This window comes from Talpa occidentalis, unplaced genomic scaffold (genome assembly GCF_014898055.3).
Source record: "Talpa occidentalis isolate TD23 unplaced genomic scaffold, MPIMG_talOcc4v2.1 talOcc4.15, whole genome shotgun sequence".
Classification (NCBI taxonomy): domain Eukaryota; kingdom Metazoa; phylum Chordata; class Mammalia; order Eulipotyphla; family Talpidae; genus Talpa; species Talpa occidentalis.
In genome coordinates, this window is record NW_023601543.1 from 86,767,189 (window position 1) to 86,793,972 (window position 26,784).

Sequence of the window (26,784 nt, forward strand, 5' to 3'; positions counted from 1 at the left end):
GATTTAATTCTACAGAACATGCTCTTGAAGAAATTGCAAATTAGAAAACACCTTTAAGAATCTGTACCCCAGCCAGGCCTTCGCTGCAGAAGGCTGGGGGATACACTTGCTTCTCTTCAGAAGCTTAAGTCTTTTAGGACAAAATGTCCAAGTTCTGGTTGTTAGCACTTCCACGTAGACCCCGTGCATCACCGGCACGTGCTCCACAGCTACCACGAGTCATGTGCTGTGAGCATCTAGCTGGACTACTGCCCTCGTATCCCTGAGCCGACGAAGGGGCCATAACGCAGGATCTGTGTTGTTTTCCTTCCCGATTCTCGGTTTCATCCTGCACCCACAGACGGGGCAGCCTGGAATGAGGGGAGACAGCAAAGGAGAAACGGAGGGTTGCCCTACAAGACACCCCACCAGGGGGTGGCACAAAACAAATCCTGAGCAACTGGAACCCAAACTCCAAAGACTTCTGGAGGCGCTCAGGGGTGGCTGGTGAGGCTCCCACTCAAGAAAAGGTTCCACTGCACTTCTGGGGGGTATTTACCGAAACAACATGGAAAACACTGATTGGCAAAGACACCTGTGCCCCTAAGTTCACGATTTACAGCAGTCAAGAGGCGAAGACAACACAAGTGCCCAATGTGGTCCAAAAGCAAGGGAATACTACGCAGCCACAAACAAGATGAACCCCTGCCATTGTGACACATGGATGGAACTGGACGGGCTGGCGCTAAGCAGAATAAATCAGACAGGGAAAGACAAACACCAGACAATCCCACTACATGTGAAGGAGAAAGAACCACGGAACTAACAACATTCAACCCCAAGGAAACTCTCCCGAGCTCCGAGAACCGAACGGATTAGCGGAGGGGAGGCAGCGGGGCAGGAAGGAACAGGTGGACGAGTTAATTCGAGCGGGTGGAGCTGCACTAGAATTTGGTGGCGGAGTGGTGGGACAGGTACGTGTGTGGAGATGAATTCCTGACACACGTGATCTCCTAAAACAACTGTCACCGACAGAAAAGCAGGGTCCGGTTTCCGTCTGCAAGACCCCATCCCCCATCCACAGGACCCCCCATTCTGTCGGAGGCCAGCACACCAGGAAGGTCCAATCTGAGATCAACTGTGGGTTCCCCTTATTGCTCCCCACTTGCTTTTCTCTTTGCAGGAGACACAGCTCTCCAGCCTCCCCCTGAACCAGCTCTGGGGCACGATTCCTTCACGTGGGTCAACGAAAAGCACAGGGCTCGGAAGAGATGCTGATTGTGTGCAAATTTCCGGGCGGACGGAGGCTGCAGATGTCCGAGCTGGAGAGTGGACGCCACTGGCGGGAAGGACACCCCCAGCCTCAGCATCCACCCGGTCACAGTCTCTGGGATACAGAGGGTGTTGCGTTTCCAGAGGGAGAGTAACAGGCAGAGGACGCCCTCCCCACGGAGACCACGGTGCTCGCTGCGTATTTGAAAGCACATCATTTTGCCCACTTTTGCTCCCCAATGCCCTGTTGCTTCAGGACTTAAAAGCAGGAAAATCAGGCTTTGCAGCCACCCCTCAAGGGTCCAGAGGACTGGCTGGTCAGTGTGTCCAGCTGCAAGTGACCACGGTGGCCCCAGACACCAACCCTTGCTGCACACGCATCCCTCACTACGTGCTCTGTGTGATCACGAGACCTGCAAGAATCTTAAACCTCAGTCACCCCCCTAGTCTCTGGTCTGAGTATCCTGGTGTCCCCCGCGCCTCCACCCCAAACAAAATCAGCCAGCGTGCAGAAGCCTGAGGGAGGGGCTCTTTCCCGGCATGCACGGCTGACCTTGCTGGCCACAAGGCCAACGCGTCCACTGCACGCAGACCCGTGGAGCGAGGTGCTGCAGACACCCCACTCCATCCCCAAACACAATCACCCCTCGGGTCCCCGGGCAACACCCTGCAGGCCACGCTGGTCACTCAAGCACCAGCCTCTGCTCTCTGGAAAGGCATCACTAGTTGGGGAGCCACGCAGCAAACTGGCCAGAGGGCTGCGCCCACTTACCCACACTCCAGTCCATCTCTTCGGCCGCGTCCCCATAGGCCCCGTGCTGGCTCCGGCCAGCGAAGTCCCGGGAGGCGAAGAGGGCCGTGTGCACGTGCAGGTAGGACAGCACCAGCAGGAACGGCCTCTCGGTGCTCCTGGGGAGACAAGAGTCCTGCCGCTCAGCGCCGGGCACCCGGGGGCTCGTGGCGCCTGCGTCCCTGCCGGCCGCCGTGACTCGGATTCCCTGCTCTCCCCGTGAGCTAAGAAATCGGCATCGCCCCGGCCGGGTCCAGCTTAAACTCTCCGGTAAACTAATCAGGTGGGTCCACGCGCCCTGGTCCCAGCCTCTGGCCACTGCTGGGCAGCGCCTGTGGACGGTCAGGCTGCAGCCTCCCTGCTAAGGCGCCTGGGACTCGGCAGCAGAAACTACTCACATCCACGTTGGGAATTTGCTTTCCGGCTGACCCCTTCTAAGGATGTGGTGGATGGCAGAACCCCTCTAGAGAGCACAACTTTGGGGGTGACGGGGGCCCCGCATTCTGCCTGCTAACACAGTGACCTCCCTTGAAATACTAACACCGTGGCTTGATGCAAAGCCTGTCTCATGGGCAAAGCCGCTGTCAGCCCACGTCTCGGAGGACGCAGAAACCACGCTAAGCTCCGCTCAAAGGTCTCCGTCCCGGGCAGCACCCAGACAGCCGAGCCGACCGAGCCCCCGCAGCGGGTCAGAGGAAATGCAGCTGGAGGGGGGCCCCCTCTGGGGAAGGAAGCAGCTAGAGAGGCCGCCACGGGGCGGGGAGACACCCACCGCTGGATGAACTGGACGGCGTCCACCGTCAGCCTCTGTGTGAGGTTCTCGTACGAGATGGGCTGCTGGGTGATGTCGCGGTTCCTCATGAGGAAGCAGTTGAGGGGCCGGAAGTAGTGCAGGAAGCACAGCAGCAGGCAGAGGATGAGGGCGGCGAGGAAGAGCAGGCACAGGAAGACCAGGCGGGGCACGTGCAGCAGCCCCAGGCAGTTGAGCATGCCCAGCGTGAGCACGGTGATGGCCAGGACCTGCAGCGGGATGAAGACCAGCACCTGGATGCCGGTGGCGAACACGCTGCCCTCGCCAGGCTTGCAGTCCCTCAGGTTGGTCACCGTCAGCCCGTAGAAGTAATCGAAGCCGTGGCTCAAAGGGTGGTGGCAGAAGTCGGTTTTGTTGTGGCAATTGGTGCCCAGGTGCCACTTCCCTACGAAGACAGGTGTGGGGGGGAGTATGTTAACGCCCGACCAACACCCCAGACTGGTTGGACTTGGGCTAAGGAGTGGGGTCTCCATGCTTGGTCATTAGCGAAAGTCCCACTCCATCACTCAGGTAGGCATCCAATACCAACCGTCCATCCATGCACCCATCCATCACCCATCATCCACCCACCATCCATCAAATATCCAACCATCCACCCATTATCCATCTATCCATCATCGATCCATCCATACATCACACAGCCGGCCATGCATCCATCATCCAACCAACCAATACCCAACCACCCACCTACCCATCCATACACCCATCACTCCATCCTTCAACCATCACCCATCCATCCATCCATCCATCCAATATGCAACCATCCATCATTCAACCATCAATCCACCCACTCACACACCCATCTATCCATCACTCCTCTATGTTTCCAATATCCAACCTCCCATCCATCTATCAATCATTCATCCATCACCCATCATCCATCCATCATCCATCAAATATCCAACCATCTATCCATCATCCATCCATCCATCATCCATCCATCCATCACCCAGCCAGCCATGCATCCATCATCCAACCATCCACTACCCAGGCATCCACCTACCCATCCATACATTCATCACTCCATCCTTCACCATCACCCATCCATCTGTCCATCCATCCATCCAATATCCAACCACCCATCATTCAACTGTCAATCCACCCACTCACACACCCATCTATCCATCACTCCTCTATGTATCCAATATCCATCCACCCATTCATCCATCATTCACCCATCACCCATGCATTTATCTAGCCTTCACTTATCATCCATCCACCCATCATTCAACCACCCATCTATACATTCATGTGTCCACCATCCATACTCAACCATCAATCCACCCACTCACACACTCATCTATCCATCACTCCTCTACGTATCCAATATCCAACCTCCCATCCATCTATCCACACATCATTCATCCATCAGCCATATATATCTATCCAATACCCAACAAACCATCCATCCATCCTTCATACATCACCCACCCATCTATCCATTCAAGATCCAAACATCCATCCATTATCCATCCATCATCCATCCATCACCCAGCCAGCCATGCATCCATCATCCAACCATCCAATACCCAACCATCCACCTACCCTTCCATACATCCATCACTCCATCCTTCACCCATCACCCATCCATTCGTCCATCCATCCATCCAATATCCAACCATCCATCATTCAACCATCCATCCACCAACTCACACACCCATCTATCCATCACCCCCTCTATGTATCCAACAGCCAACCTCCCATCCATCTATGCATCCACCATTCATCCATCAGCCATATATATCTATCCAATATCCAACAAACCATCCATCCTTCACACATCACCCACCCATCTACCCATCCAATATCCAACCATCCATCCATCTACCCACCCACCCATCCACTCATCTAATCCATCACCCATCCAACTATCCATCCATCTTATGTCTTTTCACTTTTTTTTCCATGAACACTAGGGTATTTATGAACTACTCACTCCACCAGAAAACAAGAATTGATATAGTGATATAAAAGGAAAAAAAAAAGAAAAAAATAGAGTGATAAAAACAAAACACAAACATCTAACACATTTAACAGGCAGGAGACAAAATGACATAGCTTTGGTTTGGGGGACAGGTGTTTCTTAAAGACAATTCCTTAAAAATTAAAGCCTCAGAAACGAATTAATTCTGTTCTCTGGCTGTTAAAAGTGGAAAATGAGTCCTTCCTCAAAAACTTCCCCTGAGGCATAAGGAAATCATACTCATAATTCACCAGTTATTTTAAACACCTATGAACATTTCTGATAAAATGTTAATTATACCACTAAATTAGTGAGTGCCTCGCAGAAGGAAAAAAAAAATGATTGTTTAAGTCAGGAAAGGAAGGAAAGAGAAAAGTCATTTGCCTCCTATGAGACTTTCTAGAATTCCCCTGATGCCCTATTAGATCCCAGTTCAACAAGTCAAATGGGAGGAGGCACAATTCCTGTCATGGGATAAAGTCCGTGGGGATGTCAACCGAGACACATGTTGACGCAATTTTAGTACCGAAATGCAACATGAAAAGCTTTATCAGTAGCTTGGTACATGTGTGTTCTTTTATATGCTGTGCTTGTGAATGTATATAATTACATTGATCTGGCTGTCTGGCTGGCTAACTATATGATCCATCATCTACCCCACTCTCTGTCTCATCCATTCACCATCCAGGCATCATCTATCCATGCATCCTTCCTTCCATCATCCATCCATCATCCATCCATTGATCCATCCAATGATCTATCCACTGATCCATCCATCATCCATCCATTGACCCATCCATTGATCCATCCAACATCCATCCATTGATCCATCATTGATCCATCCATCATCTATCCATTGATCCATCATCCATCCATTATACATCCATCATCCATCCATGGATCCACCCATCATCCATTCATTGATCCATCCATCATCCATCCATCATCCATCCATGGATCCACCCATATCCATCCATGGATCCACCCATCATCCATCCATGGATCCATCCATCATCCATCCATGGATCCACCCATCATCCATCCATGGATCCATCCATCATCCATCCATGGATCCACCCATCATCCATCCATGGATCCATCCATCATCCATCCATGGATCCATCCATCATCCATCCATGGATCCATCCATCATTCATCCATCATCCATCCATTATCCATCCATCATCCATCCATCATCTATCCATGGATCCACACATCATCCATCCATGGATCCACCCATCATCCATCCATTGATCTATCCATCATCCATCCATGGATCCATCCATCATCCATCCATTGATCCATCCATCATCCATCCATGGATCCATCCATCATCCATCCATGGATCCATCCATCATCCATCCACTGATCCATCCATCATCCATCCATTGATCCATCCATCCACCATCCATCCATCCAACCATCCACATATCGAATCCACCCTATCACCTACCTCATCTGTTCTCCATGTCTGCATTCACCCACGTGTGCATCCCTCAGTCTCAGTTTATCTCTACCTCCCTGCCTCCCTCCCCATCCATGTCATGAAACATGCCTACACACACCAGAGAAGTGCCCTACCTTGTACTTTAGAGTTGAAATCACTTCTTCCGGCTCAAAGTTGCGCCTCCAGAGTCATCCGTGTTGACCCTAAGAGGATCCTCTTACGCCCTCCCTCTCTCCCTGCCTGGCTCTTGCCTCCCTGTCCTCCGCTGCGCATACCTATGAGGGCTGTTGAGTAGCCCTGGTTCTTCAGCAGCTTGGCGAATGTAATCTCACTGGCGGGCAGTCCCCCGGAAGAGGCCGAGAAGATGAAGACCCCCACTCGGGAACGAGAAGCCATTCCTGCAGCAGAAGGAGCCAACCATCAAGACAGGGGCTGGGCAGGGTGTGCGCGCCCCGGGGGGACAGCCGCCAGAGCCTGGTTACCTGATCGGATGGGGTAGCGGCCGGTCATGAAGGCCGCCCGGCTCGGCGTGCACAGGGGCGCAGCTGCCAGGTGCTGTGTCAGCTTCACCCCCCCTTCCGCCAGCCGGTCAATGTTGGGGGTTCTGAAACAAGAGACACGTGTCATTCGGGGTGACGCTGACACCCCGTGTTCTCCGGGGTGCTCACGAGAGTCATGTCACGATGACCCAGCGGAACTGGGAGGTGTGGGGCCATGACTCAGAATGAGAACACAGCCAGCTGCGGTCTCTGTGGCCACATCTGACTGCTCCATCCCTCACCCATCACCTCGAGGGCTCTGAGCTCCTGTGTCCACAGCCCTGGGGTAGGGGAGCTTGGAGCTGGGCCATGAGGACCCCTCCCGGGTCCACTTCTGCAGGAAGATCTGGAGTCACATCTCAGGAGGGCAATGCGGACTTGCTGGGCATCCAGAAAGGAAGGTCTCTCCCTGGCTGCTCACCCTCCCTCCTTCAGTTCCGGGCAGAGACGAAACCTCACGGCCTCCTACGGCCCCCCACATCCAGTGCCCGTCTCACGACTGCCCACAGCCTGAAGGAGCGGCTCCATTTCTTGCATATGTCATGTCCAGTTATCTATTTGCTCGGGGGTCCATCTGTCAGTAGTTCCACTGTTTCTTGCCCTCAAATTACACGATGCTTCGACAGTGGACCCCAATCCTCTGTATCTATCTGACTGACTCCTCCAGCGCCTCCACGGCTCGCTGGGAAATCTGACGGTTGGGGCAGGCGATGATAAAATGTAAAATGAAAATTCCCACAGAGCTGGACTCTAACAAGGAGAACAAGTTCTGGAAGACACTGGCATGATCCTTCCTTGGGACCTTACACACGTTTAGCTTCCCTGTGATAACTGGTAGGAACGGAGAGCCGCCTCTGATCTCACGAAACTTCACGGACACGGATGACATGAAAAACAAGTCAAATGGATCCACGGGAATAGAAATTATGACTCCGATCATAAAAACTAAATAATGAACAAGCTCGTGTCGCCCACGGAAGTCCTGACCGAGCGGGGCAGAAAAGACTCACGGCTCGTGACGATTTTAAGGGGAGAGCGGGAGCCGGACCCCCCCACAACGTCACCACGTGATACACGGACACGGAAACATGCTTGGAAACAATAACCGGCAGCATTTGGCGCCAACAGCCGTGGTGGGGCCGAGATACCCCCCGGGCCTGTCTCCGCCGGCGTTGTCCCGAGAGCAGACTCCTCCACCAGCGCCACCCCGGCCCTGGACCCGCGCCCCCACCAGCCCGCGAGGCTGTGTCCCACGAGCGCCACGGCCACGGTGCGCGCGCCCCACACACTGACCTCAGAGTCTTGTTTCCGTAGCAGCCGGGGTCTCCGATGCCGAAGTCGTCCGCCATCAGCAGCACGAAGTTGGGCCTGGAGGCGGCCTGGCTGCGGGCCCCACACAGGAGGAGCAGCAGCAGCGGCGGCACCAGGAGGACCCTCATCTTCCTGCAAAGGGAGGGAGAAACAGACAGGTGAGGGCACTGAACCCACCTCCTCCTCGTCCTCCGGAACCTCGCGTGCTCCTGGCCACGGTCAGACACCCCATTCTGCAGCCCAGGGCCCCGGACTTTAGGACGGAGCTGCCCCAGGATTCTCTCCTCCCCGTCCTGTGTGTCTGTCGGCAAAACCCACGCTTTGTTTTCTGCGGAGAGCCTTGAGCTCCCTCCCTTGCCCGCGCCCGGAGGCAGCTGTGTTTGCGGAGCTGAGAGCGTCCCCTGGAGCACAGGACGACGGGCATTGGCTGAAGGTCCCGTCATAGATGCCACATCCCTGGTGGACCAGCCGAGTGTTGCAGCAGGAGCGTGTGTTTCTTATTTTATGTACATGTATGTTACATGTCTGTTCCACCACATGTGCCTCCCGTGCACCATGCCCCTAGTCCCTCATGGTCTGCCCACCCCTGTTTTGGTCCCTCTCCCACCCCTGCCCCTGCAGAATGTCTCTGATTTACACTTGCCTTTGAATTTCGGTTTGTGATTCATTGTTATTATTTCCTCCCAGACCCCTTATCTGGTTCCCCTACATTCCTCCTGGATGTGAAACCGTCTGATATTTTTCTTTCTCCAACTGACTATTTCACTGAGCATCATCCCTTCCAGCGCCATCCACGTCGCTGTGAATGGCATGTTCATCTTTTTGATGGCCGCGTAGTATTCCATTGTGTGTACAGACTACATTTTCTTGATCCATTCATCTATTTTTGGGCATTCGGAGTGTTTCCACGGCTTAGCTATTGTAACCAGAGCTGCCATAAACCCAGGGGTGCACGTGTCTTTTTGAATTAATGTTTCGTGTCCTTTTTGGGTCCCTAAGAGTGGAATTGCTGGGTCACATGGTAGCTCCATTTTCATAAGTTGGCGTGTGACCTCCACACAGCTTTCCATGGAGTTCACGCGCCCACAAGCAGCCGGATCTGGACGGCTCTGGACCCCGACCTCACCCCGACTCCTTTGCCGTGTCATCTAACTGGGGGGCCGGAGGGCAGGCTGGTGTGGCGAGGACATAAAGCAAACGTGCAAACCGATTGGTCTCCACCACGTCTCGGCTCCCGAGAAGGACCCCCTCCACCTGCAGGTGGCCAGGTGAGCCGAGTGTCCCCCGCGGGGGAGGCAAACAGTGAAACTAGCAGCTCGTCTGGGCCTCTGCTGCCCGGTGGCCAGGAGGGGCGGTAGGGAAATCCCCAGGCAGAAGCAGATGCTGTCCCAGTGTGTCCTGAACACCCCGCGAGGCAAGGAGGCAGAGACAGCACCCCAGGAAGGCCCTCCAGCACGTGAGGCTCCCACTCAGCTCTGGGGGACCCCGAATCCATCCCCGGAGTAAGACAATGGGGCTGCCCAGCTGGGACTGCGATAGGGGGCAGCGGAGCGAGTTTTCTATTTGATTTTCCACGTGCTGACTTCTCTGAATACTTCACGGGCGTGTCATTTAAAACTTAGCTTTAATTGTGATAAAATAAAATGAAATTAAGCCTCTTCTCCATTTTTAAGCGTGTGGCTCAGCAGCATTAAATGTGTCCCCATCACTATCTCCCATTTCTAGAGCTTCCTCAGCCTGTAAGACAAACTCTGACCCCATAAGCCACTAAGTGTCCATTCCCTCCTCCACCTGCCGGTTCCCACCAGCTCCCACCAGCTCCCGCTGGCTCCTGCCAGCTCCTACCAGCTCCCGCCAGCCTCCAATCTGCGTCCTGTCTGGGGCAACCTGAGCAATTTCAGTGTCTGGTCTGGGTGGGCTCAGGCAGGATTGTTCCTGTCTGGACAGGCTGACTTGACGCTGCATAATGTCCTGTAGGTTTACCCGTGTCGCAGCAGCTTCCCCTTCCTTTTCACAGCAGCGTAATATTCCACACAAGGCTGGAGCACATTGTGTGCTCGATGCTGATCATGTGTTTTTAAAATATAAACTCCAGCAATGGAGACACCACATCGTTAGCCACTAGGAACGCCAGGCCTGGGCCCACTCTGACGGTTCGGGATGTCCTGCTTTGGCTTTTTGCAAAAATGACAAGTTGCGCACATCCACCTATTTTGCACTAACTACATAACAGACGTGCTCATCGCACACGTGGTCCTTCTGAGCTGTATTTTGCCATTTTTGTCCCCGAGCCGAGACGCATCACTTGTGTTTGAGTCAAACGAAAACCTTCTTTTATTTTCTGCATTTCCCCCTCAAATTCTGAATTAAGAACTGAAGACATTCTCCAGTCACCGAAAACCAAAAACGTCCTGCTGGCACACGACACGCGGGCACGCATGTATGCACGCCTCCGATGGGAAACCGTCTCCATCATCTCATTTCTCCTCGAATTCTTAAATAACTCGAAACCAAAAATGCACTTTTGGCTGACGTGCAGAATAACAAACACACACTCCACAGACACGCGGATCAGAGAATGACAAAATATGACAAAACAAATCTCTACCGATGAACGGAGAAAGCCACCGAGACGTCCCTGAAACTCCAAGGCTCACCGAAGCCAACATTTCAGCGTCTGCCCAAACTTTACCAACGAGATCTTCATTGCCGCCGACTCGCTGTTTCCTGCAAATCCTTGCCTGTGGGGCCGCTCGCTGTTTACAGCCGCGGGCTCGCGTCGACGGCGAAAGATTCCCCCGTGCGTCTTCATTCTTCACTCTCCTCGGCAAATATTTGGTCCTATGATCACGCTCCCCGGAAGACATTCCATGTCACGGCGCTTTGATAGAGTGTTACTTTGCGAAGAACGTCTTTTGTAATGAGTGGGTTGCCTTCTGCGATGAGAGGTTGTTGAGACACGCGAGGGCACCGTCTTCCAGATCACACAACAAGGCCCGGTTCCCGGCCGGGGGCAGCGTCAGCCGGAGAAGTCCGACGTTCTCGAGTGGAGCAAGCCCTCGGGATGTCCCTGCAGCCCTTACATCCCCCCCACATGTGATACGGTGTTCGGGGGGGCGACGTGTGTCCATTAATAAGTAGTTCTTTAGGGGGTTTTCAAAGCGTCCCGCTTACACGAGGCGGCTGGAGCTACGGGCTGGAGCTACGGGCTCGGGCAAGACCCCAGAGGTCCACCTGGGTCAGCCGGCGCAGCACGAAAGCCCTGTCCAGAGGCGGCCTGGGGGGAGGCCTCATGCACAGCTCCTTAGTCTAGGCCTGTCGTCAGCCTCCCCGTGGAGGCCCTTCTCCACGCGTGGAGCCTTACCTGGTGGTCTCACTGACGACTGACTGACCCCGACGAAGAAATGGGCTGCAGGGGGCACTCGAAATGCCACCACCCTCTGCCGGGACTCCCACTCTCTCTAGGACTCTCGCAGCCCTCGAACCCTCTGCTCCAGAATGCAGAGTCCCCACCCTGGGGAGTTGTGCACCGTCGGTGAAATCCCAACCCCAAAGGGAGGGCCGGAGGAAGGAAGCAGGAGTTAGGATCTCAGGGGACTTATTAGGCCATGAGGGTGGTGCCCCTTGGACGGCAGGCACCAGAGAAGACTCCCCCAAATTCCCAACCAGCCAGAGGCCAGGACGCAGAGAGAGTGAAATCCTCCGCGTCTCACCGGTGGCCAGACCCCAAGTTCTGCGGAAGGGGTGTCTGCACCCCCGTCGAACCAGGTAGAACCAGAGGAAACCAAGTAACCCGACAATGAGTGCAGGGTGGCCAGAGGGGCAGGGCTGGGATACCTTCCAGGGGTAAACAGTGTTGCCTCAGTGCCCACCGCCGATTGCTGAAGAAAACCTCTATCTACACGTCCGGGACACACACAGGCATGCGTGTGGAGTGACACATGCCAGCCAGGGCCCAATTATAAACTGCAAAATCTTGCCAAGGACATACCCAACGACGTGCATTTATTCCACCTCTGCTCTGTGCAACGGACGAGGCCCTCAGCCCCACGACGAGGTCTAAAGCCCCAAATCCCGACGCTCTCCAGGGCAGGCAGAGACACGGAGCAAGGGGGGTGTCGAATCGTGCCCCTAATTCGGGGGCAAGGCCGGCAGCTTCTTGCACCACCAAGCAGATGAGTCACCAGCAACAACTGGAAACCGGCCACACACGGTCAGCAGGAAAACGGATTCACCGACGGCAGGGAAGAAACGCCACCCCACGGGCCAGAGGGGCCAGAGCGAGGCGAGATGGACCCTGAGGTCAGCCAGCAACAGGGGCGCCCGGGGTCCAGCCAGTCCGCGCTGAGGGCTGCTCGGCGCCCCCCACTCAGCCTGCTGCACCCGCACGAGCTCCCCCAGGGATAAGCCCGAGAGGAAGGTGCTCGTGAGCCGATAATTGGGCCCCGTGACTTAATTACGGAGCATTTGGATGCTTTGAAAGCACCGCCAAGGCCTTTGCATCCTCCCAAGGCGGGGGTTATAGTCCCTCGAAAGCCTCCCTGGCTGGAACCTCGCCCGAAGCCATTCTCGTCAGCGGCATCACAAGCAACACCAGGCTGCAAGACGTGCACACCCCCGGCGAGTCCAGACCCCATCAGTGGCCCAGACTTGGCTTCCCCTGGGTGCTGGCTGCGGACCCCAGGCCCGCCGGACCCGGCATACGATCCCCGCCCCGGCTTGGTCTCACCGTGAAACATCTGCTGCCGGCTGGTCCGCGCCTGCTCCTCAGTCCCCCCGTCAGCGCCACACGAGCACGAGCACGTCCGCCGGAGCCGTCATGGGGCGACCTCTCCCCTCTGCAGCGACACCCCCACCCCCGGCCCTGCCCTGATCTCTAGGGGGGACACGCTGGGCCTTCCGGGTCTGCAACTGGTTTCCGTAACCCCAAGCCATCAGCTGGCTGGGGCCCGGGGGTGGGGTGCGGGGTGGGGGCGGATCGGAGTCTTGCACACAAAACAACCCTCTTCTCCCGTCAGCTCTCAGAAGCACACGGTGTCCAGGCCCAGCTGGAGCATCCTGGGAGGCCGGGGTGTGCACAGAAAGCCGAGCCCAGCTGAGTGCAGGGAACCGGAAGGAGGTGCAGGGACTTGAGGCGACCTTATAGCCCTGGGGAGCGTGTGCAGTGCAGGGAGTCGCCCTCCTGGCCCCCCGAGTCTGGCATCACAGAATGCATCACTGCCCAGCAAGACCGAGGCCTGGACGCAGCCAGGGAGGCCCTGTCGGTTCTGGGGGGCTGGTTCTGATAGGAGCCCCAGCTCCCACACCCGAGGCTCATGCACGCGTCCCTGAATAAAACGGAGAGAACCCCCAGACAGCAGGGGCCAGCCCCGCTGCAGCAGACGCCTGGCCAGGCGCCCGGGATGACTCTCCTCTTAGGAATTCCAGGCATGAGGAGAAAACAATGGCTTTCCCCATCGGGCCCCGGGACAGGCACTGGAACAATGGAGCAAAACCGCAGGGCTGGTCCCAGCAGGATCCCGTCTGGGCTGTGGAATCCCAGCTCATTCCCCTCATCTGCTCTCCAGGAGCAGCTCCGGGACCTGCCCACATCCCGGCACCCCCCGACGCGGGCTCGGCCTCCCGAGGCTGCGGAGGCCGAGGCCCAGCCACATCCAACACCAGCCAGCCTGGCCCCCCGCACGCCCGGCCCTCGCAGCCGCTGGGCACCTGCGGGTGTCGCCTCAGGCCAGTGCCGGCTTTGAACCCGGGAAAGTGAACCCCGAGGGTGCAGATACTAAAGCGAGGCTTGGGATGTGGGCCCGCAAATGCACAGACACATCGCACATCGCACACTGCTCCCCGATTGCATCCAGCAGCACCCACTGGGCTGCAGCTCCCACTCGGCCTGGAGGCCGAGCTCTCGCCGGAGGGTCAAGGGCAGCGTGTGTGTGGGAGGGGCGGCACAACGCCCCCCAGCAGCCAGCACCCACATTCCCAGAGCCCGTGAGCAGGACGCGCCAGGGGCGAAAGGCAGCTGCAGATGGCAGGGACCCCGCCCGACGCCGCTGAGTGGACTTCCCGGGCGCTCCCTGGCAGGATGGAGATGATGCTCCTTGGGCAGCGCCGGTGCATGAAGGGTGAAGGGCCCAAGGCCCAGCAGGGCGTCCCCGCAGCTGGGAAAGGCAGAGGGAGAAAGGATTCGCCCCTCGAGCTGCCTTAGAACCCACGGGGCCAAGACCTCAGCTTTCCGCGCCCAGAGCGAACGCCAGGGCGGAGGAAGCACGGAGCAAACACGAATTCTGGAAGATGATTCCATACTTGAGGGTCTAGAGCCACGATGGAGGGTCCCCCGGCGTCCTGCACGGTGACGGAGCGGCGCTGTCTGCAGAGGCGAAGGGCATTATTGACCAATTTTCTCTTTCTGGCCTAGAGGAATGTCCTTCGGAGGCGTATCTATTGCGGAGTCCACTTTGTTCTCAGGATAACGGGTCCGATGCTGACTTTAAAAAGCAAAAGTCACAAACAACCGAGGCTGGAAAAGGCGTCTGACTCACGACGGGGACCGCACGTTAGCTGGGCCTCCCGCCCACCACCCGCCCGCCTCGCAGGCCCTCAGAATAAATCATTCCCATCGCCGGCTCCCCACCGGTGCGGGAGGAAATACGGTGCCACTAAACCCGCTGGGCATGTCCCCTCCGGCTCTGCAGAAATCCCAGGACTGCCGGAGACTCCGGGGTGGGGGGAGCTCAAGCAAAGAACCGGCCTTTTAAAATCTTTCCATGCTGGAAACGTGACGCGCTGGGGAGTTCGCATCCCGGGTCCCCACGTTCAGAGGCGCTTTCGATGAAAGCCGGTTAAGAGCCGCGGCGCCCGGACGGAGCATCAGGGCCACCGCTCCTGATCAGCGTATTATTTTCAAATCAGACGGCCGGACCCCGCACGAGAAAACCGATCTAGTTCCACATGTGACGATGTCCTTCCACGTGGTGCCATGAGGCCTTGACGGGCGGCGTGGACGCGTTCCCGGCTGCCTCCAAGGACCCTACCATGTGCCGCTGAAACCAGGTAGGGCGGGACTTTTCCCCAGCACCCAAGCCTCAAACACAAGGTTTAACAAGCGCTTATTAAAGAAGAACAACCCACCACCCACGAGCAGGTGTCACGTTCTACGTGTTCTGGCCACAGGCGAGTAGGGCCGCGAATGGGGTGTCTGCCCGCCACGCCACACGTCTGAGCATATCCTTTTTTTTTTTTGGATGTTTTTAGCTGCGTCCCTCACCCGCCAGTGTCCACAAGGCGCCGGCACGGCCCTCGCTAGCTGAATGCTCAGACCCCGTCCATCCAGACCAGGCAATCTTGCCAAGAAGAATTCTCACACCGTGGGAAGGCACAGGGGCCCGTCAATGCATAATTGTTAGGGGGAAAGGCTGTCCTAAAGCTGATCCCATACAGGCTTCGTGGACGCCACCCCCACCCCAGGCCAAAGCCAAAGACACTGGGGACTCCACATCCCATCCCCACCCAAGGGAAGGGGGCTGGGACCTGAGGGTGGGGTTCAGCAGCCAGGTGGGTATAAAGCCAGACACGTGGGCTTTGGAGGGGTCCCCCATTTTGGCTCTCTACCAGCTCATAGCGTCCGGCCAGCTCTGAGAGGGCCTTTGGGTTTCCAGGTCGGCGGATCGGGTAGGACGCATGAAAGACTTTATTTCCCTATTTTCTCCCTGAGTTGCCCATTTTCCTTCTTTCCTTTTCCCTTGTCAATAAACCTTTTATGAAGCTTTTGCGTGTCCTGCAGTGGAGTGTTAGTAAGTCCCTTGTAAGCGCGCGGGTGAGGACCCACAGCCAGGAACCCGCTCAATATCGGGGCTGCCCTATAACATTACTAGTAAGAAAACCCCTGGAAAATGCCCTGTAGTCTGCAATTGCAGCTGTGTAACATTCTGGAAACGCCAGAACAGGGGGACAGCAGGAAGATCAGCGGCTGCGAAGGGGCCGGGAGGGGACAGGCTGGACGCGCGCTCATCCGTGCGACGTTTGGGGAGCGGCCGTGACGGCGTCTCGTCGAAGGAAGTAGCTTCACCCGCTGCTTTTACAACCAGAATGAAATCACCTCTGCCGGTCCCGAAGCCGGGCTGTGCGGGCCGAGGAGGAGCTAATGGGTGCGGACGTCTCCGTAAACCAACGCAGGGCTTGAGGCGCCTGCAGGAGTCACCTTGCGAGGCAAGTCCTGCCTCTGGAGCTCCCTGAGGCCAGAGGTGGGCACACCTAGGCCAGGGAGGTGGTGCCGAGCCTGAAGGCCAGGCAGAGAAGGGGCTCCGTCACCTGGAGACTCACGGCGGTGGGGCCGAGCCAAGCAGAGCCTGCCCAGCACCGCCCGCTGGCGCGACCGCCGGGCGAGGCCCCCGGAAGGCCAGCGGCCACCCGCACACCCTCCCGCGAGCTCTCCGTGCACGCAGAGCACAGAGGGTGCAGCACACACGCTCTCCAGGAGCCCCGAATCCAGCACTGGGAGGACATGAACGCCCCCCGCGGGGCTGGCTCCACGCCGGGAAGCTCACACGGTCGTTGCCATCGGGATTTGAGGACCAGCTATTCCGGCCCCACGTCACGTCAGCTGCTCACGAATTAATCACGAGCCTCTCCCGTCAGATGCTTCTATGTGCCGCCCAGCCTGCCGGTTTCCCTGCGCTGCTCTAGATGCCTCTAAAGGCCGCCACTGTCCCCCTGGCCCTCTGCACAGCACAATGACCACGGAAGCCTCTCCAAGCCCTTCCCTGCAAAATGCACAAAACCCTCCTTAGGGGCCGCAGGCTCCGAGGCCGGATCAGGAATCACAGCCGCTCCCCGTGGGGACAGTGGCCTCAGAGCGGAAACTGCTCCTGAAGCCCCTGGAAAAGTTTGTTTTGGAAAAAGGAAAGGCAGAGCCGGTCCTTTGAGAGAACAGACCCCAGAGAGCACACGGGGCCGAGGGGCGGCGCGGCCGGGGACGGGCACCGCCGGGGTGTCGGGTTCCCGGGGACGCCTGCCCGGCAGGATCCTCCGCCGCGGGGTTTAGATTTAATAGGAAAAAGCTGCGGAGAGGTCGGGGTCTTGTCTGCTCTTTCGCTCCAGTTCTAGCTCAGATCCCTGATGACCACGGCACCGAGGGTTTGGATGAAGGGACGCCTCGGGTCCCCCCGCGGCAGCGCTGGCTTGTGGGCTGGTCATGTCCCTGTTGGGGACAGCGGCCCCGGCCTCCGTCCAGCAGGCGCCAGCAGCAGCCCCCCAGAAGGCACGAAGACCCCCAGACATTGCCGCGTCTCCCCAGAAGACCAAGGCGCCCTGCCCGAGAGCTGCCCTCCGTCAGCCCAGACCCCGAGCTGGCCACAGCCTCCCTGAAGCCTCGTCCACTCATCCCCTGGCCAGCGCGACTGCCCAGCGGCCATGGCAGGTTCCCAGCGCCCTGGTCACCGCTGGCTTCTCACACCCAGCCCAGGGCGACGGCAGCCCCTTCCTGCTCTCCGGCGATCCCGGGCCCCCCAGGTCAGCAGAGGACGCAAGCCCGTGATCTGGGGCAGGTTTCCATGGACACAGCGGGCAGCCCGGCCGGTCCTGATACTCACGGTGACGGTGGGCTCGTCCCGGGCGTCCACACGGCCTCGACGCTCACGCGGGCCGCCTGCCTGGACACTCAGCAGGGACCCTGCGGGCTCCTCATCTGCGGGGTCAGCAAAACAAGACGGTGAGTCATCTCTCCTGCCCTCACCTGCACTTGGCAGGACCTGGCCGTGCAGACGCCATCACGCCGGCCCTGCACCCCGATTCCCAGCTTGGCGACGAAGAACCTGCGGGCGTAAACCCCGAAGCAGCCGCGGAAACGCTGCGGCACCAAGGGGAACAGCACGCGGGGGAGTGGACAGGGCGCAAGAACACGTCCTCCAGCAGCACGTCCCCTCCTGACGTGGCAGGCGTGACCCGAGGGGCAGGAGTGACCTGGCCCGCGTCCACCCACCCCTGGCGGGCGTCGGAGACTGGGCAGTAGGAACCCAGGCTGGCGGGACGCAGGCCCGTGTGTCCGCAGAGGACCCCGCGGAGATGTGGGCCGCCCAGGAAACCTGCCCGCGGGCGCCCGGTCAGGAAGGGCCGCGGGGTCAAGACAGCAGCTCCGCGTGGACACCGCCCCGGGCCAGGGCCACAGGACGGGGCCAGGGGCGGGTCTGTCCACGGCGGGCCGAGCCCAGGGGAGAGAGAAGCGCTTCGCAGCAGAGCAGGAGGTGGAGCGAGCAGCTAACAAAGGCAGCGGAGACCCCGAGGTTAACAGGGGCGCAGAAAGGCACAAGCCTCGTGCGACCCCGAGAAACCCCCTGCAGGAGCCTCCGCCCGCGAACACCCCCGAAGCCGTGTCAGCGGCGCCTGGCAGCAGCGCCGAGCTGCTCCCCGCATGGCCAGACGGACCCGAGACCGTCATTTAGGGTCGCGTGCAAGGTTCCGGGGTGCAGGACGAGGCCGGCTCCGCCCTGGCCGCAAGGGAGATCCCAAAAGAGCCTCATCTCGAGGAAATCCCAACCGTCTCCTTAAAATCAGCCAACCCCGCGGGGCACTTGCACGCGGACGTGCTGCAGACGGTGACTCAGCCTGGCAGCGGCCCGAGCAGCTGGGCGACGGCCAAGTCGGGTTCACGGAGTCGTGAAGGGCCAGAGCGGGCGCTGCCAGGTCCCGGCCGAGCGCCCGGACAGTTACTCGGGAGGGGACGCGACGTTGGCGCCTGATCCGGAGACTGTTTCATCTGCTCTTTCCCTTCCGTGCGCACGCTCGCCGGGTCCAAGCTCCTTTCCGTGAACGCCCTTATGCAGCAGGCTCGGGGGGCCCGGGGGGCCCTCCCCTGCCCTGGGACCGTCCCCTACAACAGACGCGAACGGAAAACACGCAACTAGACTTAAGGACTCCCCGGAGTGGGCGCGACCTTCGGATACCCCGTGGCAGCTAAGGCCAGGGCGGCCGAGAACGTGGACACTGGGTGGGATTCCTCCAAGACGCCCCAAGACCCCTCTGGGGATCCCCGAGATGCATTTCACCCCCTGCAGCACCGCACGCACCCCACAGACACCCAGGCACGGTCATTTCCGGCTGGACAGCGGCCTGGGCCCTCTCTCTGCTGCGGATAATTTGCCATCAGCCCTTGGCCGGTTCTGCACGACACTGGAGGAAGGGGGGCTCCCTTGAAGGGGTGCACTGGGGTTCCTCCCGAGGCCGCCGGTTCTGTCCTGAGGCTCAGGTGGCACCTTGGGGTGCCACAGCAGGGCGGTGCCGGAGAAGACCCGCTGGTGGACAAGAAACGTGGACGACTGGTCTTGAGATCGGGTGGGTGGGGGGCGAGAAGCACCCCCCGTCACTGCCCCACACCCCTGGAATTGGGGCCTCCCTGCCGTTCCCAGCAGCTGCCCTGGATTCTCCAGCCAGAGAAACCCGCTCTGCTCAGGCCCCTGGCTCTGTGGCCATGCAGTCCTGCAGGTCCTGGGGGTCTCTCCCCCTTAGATTACGGGGAGTTGGGGGTCCACAACACCGGGGCTGGACTGCTCAGCCCAAGCGCAGGCAGTGCTGGGACGGTGACCCCCAGAAACGAGGACATTTTCACCCCTGGGATGGGGTGCAGGGAGCGGCTGAGCTGCAGTCACGGCGGGAAAAGCAGCCCCTCCCGGCAGGGATCTCAGCCCGCAGGCTGCCCGGCCCAGGCCAGGGGCCCTGGCCGAGAGTCGCCTACTGTCCGGCAGCCTCAGCCACCCACCGTCGCTGGAGCACAGGCACGTGAAAGTCCACGCTGGTGCCGCCACCTTGCGTGACGCCCCCCTCTTGGGCGTGTGTGATGGTTTGCAAGCAACCACAGGCGGCAGAAGGGAAGGGATGTAGCATGTGGGGCGGACGTCCCTAATGGTGGGCCAGGCCTCATCAGGTGAGGTCGTGACAAAACAGGCATCCCTATGGGGTGGGCCAGGCCTCATCAGGTGAGGTCGTGACAAAACAGGTGTCCCTGACGGGTGGGCCGGGCCTCATTGGGTGGGTTGTGAGAAACCCAGACATCCCTAATGGGTGGGCCAGTTCCCATCAGGTGAGTTCGTGACAAAACAGGCGTCCCTGACGGGTGGGCCGGGCCTCATCAGGTGAGCTCGTGGATAAATAGACGTCCCTAACAGGCAGGCCAGAACTCATCAGGCGAGTGCCTGAAAAAAACAGACGTCCCTAACGGGTGGGCCGGGCCTCATCAGGTGAGCTCGTGACAAAACAGGTGTCCCTAATGGGTGGGCCAGGCCTTATCAGGCGATCTGGGGGGTGGTGGGGAAGAAAGCATGTCCCTATGGGGTGGGCCAGGCCTCATCAGGTGAGGTCGTGACAAAACAGGCATCCCTATGGGGTGGGCCAGGCCTCATCAGGTGAGGTCGTGACAAAACAGGTGTCCCTGACGGGTGGGCCGGGCCTCATTGGGTGGGTTGTGAGAAACCCAGACATCCCTAATGGGTGGGCCAGTTCCCATCAGGTGAGTTCGTGACAAAACAGGCATCCCTGACGGGTGGGCCAGGCCTCATCAGGTGAGTGTGTGAAAAAGCAGCCGTCCCTGACGGGTGGGCCAGGCCTCATCAGGCGAGGCTGTGACAAAACAGACGTCCCTGACGGGTGGGCTGGGCCTCAGAAGGCGAGCTCGTGACAAACCGGACGTCCCTGACGGGTGGGCCAGCCCATCAGGTGAGTTCGTGACAAAACAGGTGTCCCTGACGGGTGGGCCAGGCCTCATCAGGTGAGCTCGTGGATAAATAGACGTCCCTAACAGGCAGGCCAGACCTCATCAGGCGAGTGCCTGAAAAAAACAGACGTCCCTAACGGGTGGGCCGGGCCTCATCAGGTGAGCTCGTGACAAAACAGGTGTCCCTAATGGGTGGGCCAGGCCTTATCAGGCGATCTGGGGGTGGTGGGGAAGAAAGCATGTCCCTAAAGGGTGGGCCAGGTCTTATCAGGTGAGCTCATGGGGATAAAAATGGTAATGGGCCAGGCCTCATCAGGTGAGCTCATGACAAAACAGGTGTCCCTAATGGGTGGGCCAGGCCTTATCAGGCGATCTGGGGGGTGGTGGGGAAGAAAGCATGTCCCTAAAGGGTGGGCCAGGTCTTATCAGGTGAGCTCATGGGGATAAAAATGGTAATGGGCCAGGCCTCCTCAGGTGAGCTCGTGAAAAAGCAGCCGTCCCTGATAGGTGGGCCAGGCCTCATCAGGTGAGTGCCTAAAAAAAACCCACAAAAAACCCAGGCGTCCTTAACAGGTGGGCCGGGCCTCATCAGGAGAGCTCATGACAAAACAGGTGTCCCTAATGGGTGGGCCAGGCCTCCTCAGGTGAGCTCGTGAAAAAAGCAGACGTCCCTACTGGGTGGGGCGGGCCTCATCAGGCGAGCTTGTGGGGTGGGGGAGAAACCACATCCCTACAGGGTGGGCCAGGTCTTATCAGGCGAGGTCACAGGGAAAAAATGGCCGTAATGGGCCAGGCCTGCTCAGGTGAGCTCATGAATAAAAGGACGTCCCTGACGGCTGGGCCAGGCCTCATCAGGTGAGCGCCTGGAAAGAAACCAGATGTCCCCAGTGGGTGGGCCAGGCCTCATCAGGCGAGGACATGAAAAAGCAGACGTCCCTGACGCGGGCGGGGGGGCAGCCTCTTCAGGCGAGCTCGTGGACAAACAGGCCTCTAACCTGCTGGCTGCGCGGACTGACCACCAGGGTAGACCCGACGCCGCCGCTCCTGCACCACAAGGAACACACCCGCCATCGTGAACGAGCTTGGACCGGGACCTCGCGTTCCGACGTGCCCGTGACTCCACACGGCGCTTTGCTAAGCCTCGGGCGCCAGACAGAGGGTCCGGCAAGCCGAGCCCGAGGCCCGCTGACCCACTGACACGCTGACATAATCGCCGCGTGGTCCCCCGGGCGGTGACTGGCCAGGCCGGGACGTGACCTCCTCCCACCCGAATAGACCGGGCAGGAACAACACCGAGGAATGCGGCCAGGGCATCCCGGAGCCGGCGACGGCAGCTGCTGCGTCCACCCACGGGGAACACCAGCACGTGCCCAGGGCACCACGGCCGCTCCCGCGGCTTTTCCTTTCGCGGGGGAGCTTCACCGCAGCCCAGACGCCCCTCTGCGGGTTCGGGGAGGTGGCACCGGGTTTCTGCGGCTTCACCCCCAGCCTTCCCGGCCACTTGGCCGCCAGCCCCGGGCACCGCAGCCTCCCGGGTGAGCCAATCGGCGACGCGGAGCCGCTGGCATCCCCGGCCCGCCGCCGTGAGTCGGCCGGGTGATATGCCAAGTGCAGCTCTGACCCAGATGCCCGCAGAGGCAAACAGCTTTCGACACTCCGGCAGTGAGTCAGCCGCGGGGTGTGTGAGCACGGGAGATGCCGGCAGCTCTGCTCCCGGGTCTGCCCAGCGTGCACCGTGGGGCCGAGGGCATCGGGCCGGAGCGGGGTGACCGCCTTCCGGGGCACCCTGGGTGCCGTCCCGAGACAGGTGCGGAGCCTCCGGGGGTGGGCTGTGCTCCTGGCGTCCCGTGGGGTCAGCCCAGCGCGTGCAGGACCGGCCCCAAGTCCCCCTGCACCCCAGCGGCTCAGCCTGCCCTGCTCATTCCTCCAGATCGGCATTTCTCAGCGGGGAGTGGCCTGCCCCGCCGGGTCACCTGCACGGTGACGCCATCGGGAAGGCGTGCGAGGCATCTGCTGGATGCGGCCGGGGCCGGGGCCGGGCCTCGGGCACACACGGCCAGGCAGGCCCAGCCCCCAGAACATCTCCGCGCCCGGAGGGACCCTGCCTGGGGCGTGTGGCCTCCACGCCACTTATCCTTTCTCCTCAACTCACCCTGCAGGGCCTTGGAAGAAAAACCGGACGGTCCGTCCTGCCCAAAGTCAACACACGGCCCAGCACAGAGTCCCGCTGGGGAGGCTGGGGCTCCTGCCCCCAAGGGTGCAGCTGGGGCCGGGAACGTGGGTGGGCACAGAAGCTCCCAGGAAGGCGCAGGGCCTGAGGGGGGGTGGCAGCACCTCCAAGGCCCCCATGAGCGCAGCAGGAACGTGCAGAGCTGTTCCAAGCCCGCAGGGGTGACGTCCCCCGCCAGCGCAGGTCACCAGCAACACGTCTCTGCTCCCACGGCACACCCAGCCCCCAGCGGGGAGGCCACGGCTCGGGGGCAGGCCCGGGAGCGCCTGCGGCTTTGGAAGGTAATAACGGCTTTCCGAAAAATCAAACGTAAATTGCTCAAGGGGCTCAGAGGCCCCTGCAGAGGGGAGCTGTCTGCAGCCAGCTGCGGGGCTCCTTCACCCCGCGGACAGAGCACGGACTCCGACGACACCCCCCTCGGCAACTCACCCCGAGGCAGCGCACGGCCAGGGAACAACTAACGCCTCGTGATGACGCATTTGCAACCTACACAGCTATCGGGTTGTTAAGCGACACCCCTGAATCAGACGCGGGCACGCGGGTGCGACCTCAGTATGCCGGAGCAGGCACGTCTGCGGTACCAACCCGTCTGCCCAACACGCGTGACCTCTGAGCCCAGGAGATCTCGATGTCATTGCAAGACCGACCCTCCCCACCTGTGCGGCGCTCCACGTGAATCACATCTCCGTGCCATGACCCTATAGACGGGCGATTGCACATAATTGCAGCGGCCGAGTCTGCAGAACGTGGAATACGCGTCCCTCTACCTCGCCGGAGCTGGCGCTGGCCACGCTCGTACCACGTGCCGTGTCCATTTTCTGTCCACGGCGCGACGACACCGCACACCCATGTGCCCATCTGCAGGTGCGCAGGAGGGAGAGAAAAATACAGGCGCAGGGAACTCCCGCGCCCGAGCCGGGGCAGCAGGGTGGGCTGAGTGACCGTCGAAATCATCCGCCCAACGGTATTTGAACAAAGGGGGTTCACCCTTCAGCCGCTCTGACACTCACTGGTTCCACACGGGCCTCGCTTATCCAGTACGGTCCCCCAAACCCGGTTTCTTTCCTTCCTCGTTTTCCTTTTCTGCACGCAGCGAGGGCCTGGCTCTGCCATGTGCAGGCTGAGACCGAGGACGGGGTCCCCAGGAAGCCAGGCCTGACCCGCTGACGGCCCTCGGCCGAGCCACTGACCTCACAAAGCCCCAGCGTCCCCTCAAAGCTCCTTCTAGACCAGGGGACCCCGCCCCCGGGAAACGCCTGGCCCCGTCTGGAGACAGTGTGGCCCGGGGGAGGACGGGGGGCTTCTGGGGCCTAAGGGTTATGTCCCCGACACCCTCCCATGCACAGCTCCGCCCCTGCAGCCCCGGTTCTGGGCCGCGGCTGGGAATCACGAACTCATAGGAACGGGGAACGTTCCCAGCTGGACTCGTCCACCCGGGAGGAGACAGCCCCCCGCGCCCGCCCCCACGGCCCCCGCGGGCCTTCCCGGCGTTCGAAGCCCGAAGGCCCCGGGAATGAGCCGGCGCCCAGCCCTTCCTCCTCATGACAGGCGTCTAATCATTGTTGACATTGGCACTTGCAGCATGTCCACGGGGCGCTGGGATTGCAGCAGACAATGCCGGGAGACACGGAACCGGCTTTCATCACCCACACGCCTCGGCGGCCGCGTCCACGGGCAGCCAGGCGGGGCCTCGGGCGCCGAGGCGGGACCGAGTCTTCCCGGGTTGGGCGCCAACCCAGGAACAGAGGCGCGCGAGAACCGGTTGCGCAGAGAAGGGACGCGAGGACGGAACAGGCTGTGTGGGGCGAGGCCCGCGTGGCTCACCTGTGCAGAGACCCCAGAGCACACAGAGGCCTTGGTGCGGCGCACCTTTTCTCTTCCTCAGAACCTCCGCGTTTGCAGACCCTGACGTCACCGGTGGTTTGTGTGATCACCGCGGGCAGCAGCTGGGCAGGATACTCAGGGGGGAGGCGGTGGGGGAAACAAACAGCTCCTCTGAAGAAGCGGAAAATGGAGCCACGTTTGCAGGAAAGTTTCACCCCGTGTGGCGCCGCCGCCCTGCGCGGCAACTCTGGCCACCGCCCGCCGGACTCCACCTGCAGGGCCGGCCCCACCGAACGCGCCCCTGCCGGGGAAGGAAGCGCAAGCCGGGGCGCACCTGCGTCGCATCATCGCATCCGCCTCCCGCGTGTCTCCTGATTTCTCTGCCCCGCTCTGGGGAGAAGGAAAATCCACCCACTCGGGGGGTGTCACGGCACGGCCGCGCTCGAGCCGCCCGGACTGGATTTCTGGACCTCGAACTCCTCCCTCGTGAAACCCACAGGCTCCGCTGCTTCGGGGCTGGGTCCGGCTGAGCCTGAGGAGGGCGCGCGGCTTTGCGGCCACACGCAGCGCGGCGTCCCGGGACAAAGTCCCCCCGGCCTCTGGTGCTGGGGAGCCCTCGACCCCCGCGGTCCGCAGCGGCGGGCAGAGAACCCCGCGTCGGCGCAGGGTGTGTGCCGTTGGCTTTGCGGGCAGGCGAGGGGCCCCGGCCGGCTGGACAGCTGCAGCTGGGCACGGCCCGCACGTGGGGGGCATAAAAAGGTCAAGATGAAAGTGAACCGGCTGCGAGCAGCTTCTCCAGTGCGGGGGTTAGAGAAGCAGCCGGGGCCGGAGACCGAGAGCTCAGGCTGGCGCTGGGGCGGACACTGGCCTGCGGCCCCCTGCAGCCCGCTGCGGGCCAGCGCTGGGACGGAGCCGCTGAATGGCTGAGGGACCCCCGGCCAGGGCGGAAATCACCTCCCGATGGGCTCACCTGCCCTGGCCTCGAGGCTCTGCCTTATCCCCCCGCCCCAGGAGCACGCGCCTGTCCCCTGCACTGCTCTGCCCAGAGCGAAAGACCATTTCCAGCTGAGCCCTCCAGCCAGAGGCCCGCCCAGGGCCAGGGCAGGCGTAGAAACGGAGACGGGGCCACTCGCTGATGCCGGGAGGTGGACAGAACGGCCCCCCCGAAGCTAAGCACACGCACAAGGTGGACAGAACGGCCCCCCCGAAGCTAAGCACACGCACAAGGTGGACAGAACGGCCCCCCCGAAGCTAAGCACACGCACAAGGTGGACACGGAAGCTAAGCCACGCACCCCCCGAAGCTAAGCACACGCACAAGGTGGACAGAACGGCCCCCCGAAGCTAAGCACACGCACAAGGTGGACAGAACGGTCCCCCCAAGCTAAGCACACGCACAAGGTGGACAGAACGGCCCCCCCGAAGCTAAGCACACGCACAAGGTGGACAGAACGGTCTCCCCAAGCTAAGCACACGCACAAGGTGGACAGAACGGTCCCCCGAAGCTAAGCACACGCACAAGGTGGACAGAACGGTCCCCAAGCTAAGCACACGCACAAGGTGGACAGAACGGCCCCCCGAAGCTAAGCACACGCACAAGGTGGACAGAACGGCCCCCGAAGCTAAGCACACGCACAAGGTGGACAGAACGGCCCCCCCGAAGCTAAGCACACGCACAAGGTGGACAGAACGGTCCCCCCAAGCTAAGCACACGCACAAGGTGGACAGAACGGTCCCCCGAAGCTAAGCACACGCACAAGGTGGACAGAACGGCCCCCGAAGCTAAGCACACGCACAAGGTGGACAGAACGGTCCCCCAAGCTAAGCACACGCACAAGGTGGACAGAACGGCCCCCCGAAGCTAAGCACACGCACAAGGTGGACAGAACGGTCTCCCCCAAGCTAAGCACACGCACAAGGTG

The 26,784-nt window shown here is 60.1% G+C and overlaps 1 protein-coding gene across 26 annotated transcripts in view; it reads right to left on the reverse strand.

The window, feature by feature from the left end:
* Positions 1–26,784, reverse strand: part of STS (steroid sulfatase) — a 375,016-nt gene that overhangs the window by 333,833 nt on the left and 14,399 nt on the right. For 15 of the 26 annotated variants that reach the window (XR_008552053.1, XR_008552054.1, XR_008552055.1 and 12 more), the window contains exons 1-6: positions 12,104–12,781; positions 8,095–8,244; positions 6,745–6,866; positions 6,538–6,660; positions 2,814–3,237; positions 2,024–2,160 (exon numbers count right to left, since the gene is read on the reverse strand). Coding sequence is in view for 13 of the 26 variants with exons in the window: in XM_054695869.1 (XP_054551844.1) it covers positions 2,024–2,160; positions 2,814–3,237; positions 6,538–6,660; positions 6,745–6,866; positions 8,095–8,244; positions 12,104–12,117 (970 nt within the window). In the remaining 13 variants the exon portion in view is untranslated. Of the gene's footprint in view, positions 1–2,023; positions 2,161–2,813; positions 3,238–6,537; positions 6,661–6,744; positions 6,867–8,094; positions 8,245–12,103; positions 12,786–12,841; positions 13,570–17,696; positions 17,792–26,784 lie in introns of those variants that run through there. The other 11 variants (XM_054695864.1, XM_037512738.2, XM_037512737.2 and 8 more) reach the window with 6 other exon arrangements.